Source organism: Cannabis sativa, chromosome 6 (genome assembly GCF_029168945.1).
Source record: "Cannabis sativa cultivar Pink pepper isolate KNU-18-1 chromosome 6, ASM2916894v1, whole genome shotgun sequence".
NCBI lineage: Eukaryota > Viridiplantae > Streptophyta > Magnoliopsida > Rosales > Cannabaceae > Cannabis > Cannabis sativa.
Window position 1 is genome coordinate 12,330,745 of NC_083606.1, and position 8,257 is coordinate 12,339,001.

The 8,257-nt window shown below is 33.8% G+C and overlaps 2 protein-coding genes across 2 annotated transcripts; one reads left to right on the plus strand and one right to left on the minus strand.

Annotated features, from left to right (window-relative positions):
- Positions 1 to 3,034: 3,034 nt before the first annotated feature.
- Positions 3,035 to 6,021, plus strand: LOC115695326 (calcium uptake protein, mitochondrial). The gene is made up of 7 exons (XM_030622400.2): positions 3,035 to 3,717; positions 3,802 to 3,869; positions 3,982 to 4,205; positions 4,297 to 4,380; positions 4,499 to 4,709; positions 5,025 to 5,321; positions 5,436 to 6,021. The coding sequence occupies exons 1-7, from the start codon at positions 3,339 to 3,341 to the stop codon at positions 5,658 to 5,660; spliced, it is 1,488 nt and encodes a 495-aa protein (XP_030478260.1). The 5' UTR covers positions 3,035 to 3,338; the 3' UTR covers positions 5,661 to 6,021.
- A 198-nt stretch (positions 6,022 to 6,219) lies between these two features.
- On the minus strand, positions 6,220 to 7,908 carry LOC115695689 (protein ALP1-like). The gene has a single exon (XM_030622755.2). The coding sequence runs from the start codon at positions 7,728 to 7,730 to the stop codon at positions 6,420 to 6,422; it is 1,311 nt and encodes a 436-aa protein (XP_030478615.1). The 5' UTR covers positions 7,731 to 7,908; the 3' UTR covers positions 6,220 to 6,419.
- Positions 7,909 to 8,257: the final 349 nt, after the last annotated feature.

Here is an 8,257-nt window from a genome sequence, read left to right on the forward strand (position 1 = left end):
GTAAAATTAGTTTTTATTAATAATTAGTTAAAATTAGTTTGAAGAATAGTTAAATTTGATATAATTACTTAAAAATGCAAAATATTAAAATAATTTATTTCAATATTAATTAGTTTTAAAAAAATTGATTACAAAAGTAATAAATTATAGAAATTTATTAAATTAAATATAAATAATAATATAAATTAGGACAAAACGATAAATAAGAAAGTAATAATTAATAGGAAATATAATTTGATTTGTTATATTATTAACTTAGTATAGATCTTAATTAAAAAAAATTAAATTTGAAACTTTGAAATGAAAAAAAAAAAAATTATTAATTTGGAAACTTGAAAATGGAAAATAAATTTTTAATTATTACTTAAAATAAAAAATAATTTGATTTGTTATATTATTAACTTAGTATAGATCTTAAAATAATTGGTAACCTTAAAATAAAAAATAATTGTTAATTTTAATAAATTAGAAACTTTGAAATGAAAAAAAAAAATTATTAATTTGAAAACTTGAAAATGGAAAATAAATTTTTAATTTTAATAAATTAGTAAATTTAAAATGAAAAAAAAATATATAGTTAAGAAATAAGTAAATAATATATTTACTCAGCAATAATTAGTTTACAAATCTTAATAATTAGGGAAATAATAATTTAAAATATAATTATTAATTTTTAAATTTTAACTTTAATTTGTAGACTTTAAAGTATTGTAATATTTAAACCTATCATTAGTTATATAAAATACATGTTCCTTTTGCCAATAAATGGTAATATTACTACCGTTCTCATCCTCTCCCATAATATTCCTCAGCCTCGTGCCCAACACCAAGTTTTCTGATGGAGCGACCTCCACCTCCGTCCTAATTCTTTGTTGTTCCTTTGATAATCTACATGTATCTTTATCCTAACAAGAGCCGGTTCAAAGTCAAGACCTTGGCCCAAAGGCTCTAATTCTTCCGCCATCTCAATCGGTATTGGAGCTCTCGCTAATTCCTCTGCAACAACCTCATTGTTAGCAACCTCCTGCTCAAGGTTCAAAGCTTGAAACTGGCATTCAACATCTTCTTTATTCGGATTTTTTAAGCAATGTTTTATTTGAGTACCAAATCTCACCCATGGTCCATACATCAACATCGTTCTATTGAACTCGTCTGTGATGTGGTGTCTCCTTCATTTGCAACTCTGTTTAGAATGACCCACTAACCACATTTGAAAAAGATGCATGGAAGATTCTCATACTTGAAGTAGCACCAGAGGCTAACTCCTTCCTCCATCAGAAGGAAGAGACCCATCAGAAGAGGCCTTGATAAATGAATTTCCACCCAGACCCTGATGTAATCCACTGTCATGAATCCATTTCTCCACATACGATCAATACTAACCACGGTTCCTATCTTATTAGCAATACCAGTAGCATTTTTGTTAGTAAAAAAATGAGGAGGGACATCATAGAATCTTACCCAAAAAGGCATTATATCCATAGCCGCAGAGCTCCACCTTCTATTCGTTGACATTGGCTTGAGCATCAAATGTCTATTGCACACAGACCAAGGGCTCCGAGCCACACAAAATATGCTTCGCTCTTATTCAAAAAATACAGGGTATATATATTGTTAGCCTCTTCTTTAATACTCCACCCCTCAGATAATCTCCATTTTCCTACTAGAACCGATCGAAGAAGACCATTGAAGATACATCTCCTGGAAATGATTCTTCCCATCACCGATTGTTCCACAAACTCCTTCCCTACCTCTTTATCAAGAGATAGGATTAGAGTTTCCATAACAACAATCTCATGTTGCTCCAACTCTTTGTTTTCTTTTCTATCCATTGTTGACACATGTGCAGACTCCATGACTAAAGATGCACCGAAAGAGAAAACCACGAAACTAGTGTATCAGAACACACGGGTAAAAACCCTAGATCACTGCAAAAGGATCAACAAATATTCTTGGTGTTGAAAAGTAAAACCACGACATAAAAAAAACCTTGTACGGAAAGCATTTTTTCTCTGATGTTCCCATGACGTACGGTTTTATTTTCTTAGTTTTTAAATTAAAATATTGTTTATATATGGTGGCGTTTGGTAACACTTTTTTAATCAGTTTTCTGTTTTTAAAAGTAGAAAAGTGAAAATATTTTTCAAAAACATGTTCTATAAAACTGTTTTTACTTTTCAATTTTATAATTAGAAATCAAAATTTTAAAAACAACAAAAATCAATTTCAATATTTTTTTAAATAGTTTTTTTTTTCTTAATCAATCTTTTAAATTACGACCAGACCTGGACCCAAATTTCTTCCCCACGACCCTGGCGCTGAACCCGACTTTTGACTTGAACCCGAATCCGACCCCGGACCTAGACCCGACTTTAATAAAATCAAAAAATAAAAATAAAAATGAACTTTACAGAACACACTTTTATTTTCTGTTTTTAAAATTGAAAAATAAAAGTAGTTACAGAACGCATTTTTGTTTTTCAAAAATAAATTTTTTAAAAACAAAAATTTTACTTTCATTTCGTGATTAAAAAATTAAAAAACAAAAGTGTTACCAAACGGTACCATATGTAAATTGTCTTTTGCCACATAAAATTTTCATAATTTTTATATTTTTAATGTTCAATATATATTTATCAAAAAAAATATATATATATATTTTTTTTCGTTCTTCTTTTTTTTTTTATATATATTTTAATATTTAGAAACATATTACTTATGATGTATTTATATTAGTTTTGTAAAAATTATTTTAAAATTATGTCAATTTTTATGTATATTTTTTTTTTTTGAATAGTTGTATGATATATTATTATGGTTAAATGTTATTTATTTTTTATTTTGTTATTATAATGGTTGTATATATTTTTATTCACAAAAATGATAACATGTAATAATTTTAAATTTCTAAAAGAAATGATATTAAAAAAAAAAAGAAAAAAAAAACAGCAGCACATAATGTGCTTTGCCACTAGTTTAATAATATTTCTTAATGTGTTCGACTTAACTTCGTATCGTAGTAGCTGTTAGTAGTTTTAAAAGAGAAAAAGAAATGCCTTACTTCTCAATTCAAATTATTAGGCGAACAAAAAGAGACCACATGTGTTTTTTTTTTTTTAATAATAAAAGAATAACTCGTATAACCGCCCAATCGAAGAAAATAACTAATTTTTTAAAATACCGTTATGAAAATGGATTCAGTAAATAAAATCCCATAAGCAAGAACCACCATTTAATTAGCACAAAACTGAATTGGCATCCGTTAATTTCTCTCCACTATTGTATTTTTTTTCTTTTATCTTCCATTGTTAAACAAAACACATCAGAAATCTTGCTTAATGTTTTCTTGGGAATCAATCAGAAAATCTCTACCTTCCATCCACCGAGTTGTCATCACAACAACTCAGCGGCTCCATTCTCCGCCATTTTTCAACCAAACTCGATGCTTAATCTCATCTTCCTCTTCTTTGAGCTCCCATAATGATGGTAACAATAAGACTAAGTTGTTTTCTTCAGATCGATTTTTGAGATCAATCTCTTCTGGTGTTGTGATTCTTGGATTCACCTTTAGCCTTTTTTATTACTCTTCTCCTTCCCCGGATTCGAATCCCTTCAGTCCTTTTGATGATGACTCTAATGAGACTGGCGAGATCGAGGAGGAAGAGGCTCAGTTTCAAGAATCAAGACATGAAAAGAACTCTATTTTCCTCTTTAAAGGTATTGCATGTTTTTTTTTTCCCTTGGTTTTGTTTGGTTTTGGTTAAGGAAATTTGGCATTCTGCTCATAAGAGTTGATTTCAGAGGCATATAGGAAAAGGGTCTTCTTCAAGTATGAGAAACGGATAAGGATGCAAAGCCCTCCTGAAAAGGTAATCTTTAAATGTTCAGAAGAAGCATGACATATCATGATTTAATTGATAATGACAAGTTCATAAAGACTACAATTTTCTACATTAGTGAAATAAATGACAATCATTTTAGGTTTTTGAGTACTTTGCATCCGTTCGAACCCCTGCTGGGGAGATTTTTATGAAGCCTGCTGACTTGATGCGAGCAGTGGTGCCTGTCTTTCCTCCCTCGGAATCAGATCGGGTTAGAGAAGGATTTCTAAGAGGGGAAAGGGTATCAGGGGAGCTACATTGTGCTCCTTCAAATTTTTTCATGCTTTTTGACACCAACAATGATGGACTTATCTCTTTTGCAGAGTAAGTTTATGAGAAAGATAGGTTCTTTGAAAACAAAAACAAAATGCTGCAAACAATAATGAGAAACATTTCTTTTACAATCAATTTTCAGGTACATCCTTCTCGTTACATTGCTGAAAATCCCAGATTCCAGCTTCTCAGTAGCGTTCAAGATGTTTGACCTTGACAATAACGGGTTGGTGGTCACTCTTGTTTCCAAGCCTTGAATATTAAGCAAGATAGATTTTTTGTGCATAAAGTTCTATATAGATAAGATAAATGAATGTTTTTGCCTCATTGTTTTAAATCAACAGAGAAATAGATAGAGAGGAATTTAGCAAATTAATGGCTTTGATGCGAGCTCAAACCAGAGAAGGGGCTCAGTGCAAGGATGGACGTCGTCTTTGGCCAAAAGCAGTTTCAACTGAAAATGGAGGCCTTCTTGAGTATTTCTTTGGCAAGGATGGGAAGACTCCTCTTAGACATGAAAGATTTGATCAATTTCTTAGAGACTTACATAATGAAGTATATATAACTCTCTCTCTTTCTTCCTATCTTTATATAAAAAAAAATAAAAAATAAAAAAAAAAACTGCTAGGCAATATGGGGCAATTTGGTCCTTGGATGTTTATTTTTTACAAAATTCAGTTGGATACTCTATTGAAATAATCAGAAAACTTAATCTTAATGAACAGAGTCTCCTTAAAATTCTAAAGTCTTCTTCTAAACGCAAGTATTAATAAGAGCAGCACAGAGAGACTGCAAAATTAGAGAATGTTGTCATTCTTTTACATTTCTTTCTTTTTGGTATTAAGACAAAAATGTCTTTGGCTTTAATAGATTCTGTGGCTGGAGTTCTCCCATTACGACCACAAATCTCAGGGAACAATATCAGCTAAAGATTTCGCCTTGTCATTGGTTGCATCTGCTGATATCAACCACATAAACAAACTGCTTAATCGGGTTGACAAAATTGAAACCGAACCAAGACTCGCCGACATCCGTATTACATTTGAAGAATTCAAAGAATTTGCAAACCTCCGTAAGCAGTTGCAGTCTTTCTCATTGGCTATCTTCAGTTATGGAGAAGTCAAAAGTTCATTGACCAAAATGGATTTTCAGAGGGCTGCATCTCAGGTAATCACAGTAACTAGGCTGATAATATGTTTAGGCAAATTATACCTTCCATCTCACTTTTCACAATCAGAAACTATGAATTTTCACTACTGAAAGGGTGATTTGTTTATACAGGTATGCGGAGTCTCGGTTACAAACAATGTAGTTGACATAATATTCCATGTGTTCGATGCAAATTGTGACGGACGTTTAAGTGTAAATGAGTTTCTTACAGTTCTACAGAGAAGGGAAGGTGACAGCTCTGAAGGAGGCTACAGGGGATTGATATCTTGTTGGTTGAACTGTGCGACTTGCTCATCGGCTAAGCTTCCTTTCCTAACGAAATTAGCTAACACATGACTGTCAGTTTTAAGTCACAATAGTTACACATGATCTGATATGTTTGGGGGATTGGAAAACCACTACAGAGCAGGAATCTAACTCAGCCTAGTCTTTACTACTGATAACTATTTTGTGCCCTCACTAATTAAGTTGCAGGTGACTTTGTCAGCACAGTAATAAGATAGTGCATAGTCTTTGTATATGTATAAAGATAATGTTGTTGTTCATGCCTTGCTGCTTAATATGTAGATAGTTATTTTCTGTTAATATGAACAATAATCTTGTATTCTTTTACCAAGTAAATTCTGTAGGAATAAATGACCATGTTGATACAAAAATTCTAATAATAATAAATGGGATTTACTTTGTTGGCCTTAAATCCAACTTTTCAGCAGCTAGAGACACAAACATGTTATTTCTTTTTCCCTACCCTATTTTTCTCTTGTAAGGACATATCGTTGTACTAGAACTTTGAGCTTATGGTTTGACTGTTATAGTAACTATCATACTCAACAATAAATTGAATCATAGAAACATTTCTACATTCTACATATCTACACTTGATAATCATACATTATTTGAGGTCAAAGTGTGATCCATCCATTGAATTAAATAGAAAATCATAGTTAGCCAAAAGATAGTTCTCTATTTACATACATCGACTTAAATTCTACTTATTAATACATTATTTAATACATGCAGTATGCACATATCTTCCTAAGATTCCAACCAAAATTTTTAACAAGCAACCATGATAGTCTGCATCAAAAAAAACATTCATCTTTTCAAGCATACCCGGCTCAAGTTCATGGCAACTGCCTCTCTGATTTTCTGTCCACTTTCGTTCATTTCTCCATTAAAAGCAGGAAGCTTCTCCTCATTTTCTTCTTCTTCTTCTTCTTCTTCCCTTGAGTTATCAAAATCATTTTCTTCGTCTTCAACAGTAAGCTCACGAGTCTTGATTAGAAAATTGTGAAGCAAACAACATGTAACGATCACAAAAGGTAGAAACTCAAGGCACTCTTCTTTCCACTGCTTGGAAAGAAGCTGCCACTGGTTCCGAACTTTCCCGAAAGCTAGTCTGACCAATCGCATTGTCCTTTGGTGCGCTGAGTTGAAATTTTTCTCCATTGAAGTTAAACCATCTTCGCCTTCCTTATTTGATTTTGTGTAAGGGGTCAACAGCCATGGGAGCAGGGGAAAGCAAGAGTCACCCAATACGTACTGAGGAACCGAATCGCCATTGCTGAGCTCCAAACAAGGCCCGTTCAACAAGTCTCTCGATTCTTCAACGCCAATATAGAGCTTCGTTTGGTGCAAAATCACTTCAGGTTTCAACGTGCTCGGCCAACCAGCAGAGACGTCCAAGAACCTACCGGCGGAATCGACCAATGCCTGAACATAGAGCGACCCATTCTCCCCCAAGACCTTCCCGCTATCTACTCTGAACTTTCCGATACCCAAAACTCCACAGCAATTTGGCAGCGAAAGCCACCCAAATTCACCCAAAACCCTACTAACATCGGATTGAAGCTCGAAAAAATGTCCCAATTTCTCGTTGATAGCCTTGCAGACGGTAAAGAACGCGAGACAAGCCTTCTCCGAGGAGCCGAGCCCGAAACGTCTCGCCAAGGCCTTGTAACCGGCTCCGTGTGCCAGGCGGTAAAGCGCAGCGGCGAGGACGAAGTTGGGTGGAACTGAGGAATGGACCGCGGCGGCGTTGAGATCAGGGGTGAGAAGCCCGAGGAGGAGGGTGAAAGAGGGCTCGGACATGCGGAAGGCATGAGACCAGAGAACGCTGTGTTCACGGGTACCTGCAGAGGAGAGAAATCGGCGGAACCAGCATTGGTTTGGCTCCGGCAAATTATGAGGAGCAGAGTGCAGCGTTAGGGGTTCGAGACTCGGGCGACGGAGAGAGAGAAGGGAAGAGGAGATAAGCGATTCTAGGGCTAGAGTTTGAGAAGGAAGGAGGAGGATGTCGTTGTGAGAGAGGAAAGAATGAGCTGCGGCAGCGGCGTTGGATACGAGAATTAGGAGTTCTTGTTTGGTTAAAAGCTTGCCATTTTCGTTTTGTGATAAAGTCTTCATCTTCTTGGCTTTTCGACTGGTTGAGTTGCGACCATGGAGGTTGTTCAATTAAAGTTCATGCAAGCATCAAGCAAAACAACCAAGCAAGAATTTTGGTTTGTTAGTTAGGAAAATAAAAACACTTCGAGAACAATAATAATAAGGTACTAATCTAAATATGTAGTAAGAAAAAGAAAACTTACAAAACAATACTCAAATTTGGGGTTCACTTATACACAAAAAAAAAAAAATATATATATAAATATTATATGGAATTTTTTTAAAAAAAAATACTGTATTTTTATAAAACAATATTGGAACACAAAAGAGAACAATTAAAAAATAACAGTAAAAACATAACACAGTACACAATATTTTTGTAAAAGATTCTGCCCCAAAATATAAAAGTAAAAAAATTAAAAATGTCAGTATATAGTGTAATTATCCCTAAGTAAAAGGTAACTATGATGGTATATATTTGGGTGCATTTTAGCACTTCGGGCCCTCGACCCACACCTATAATTAGGCTTTGTGCTTAACCAATAGAG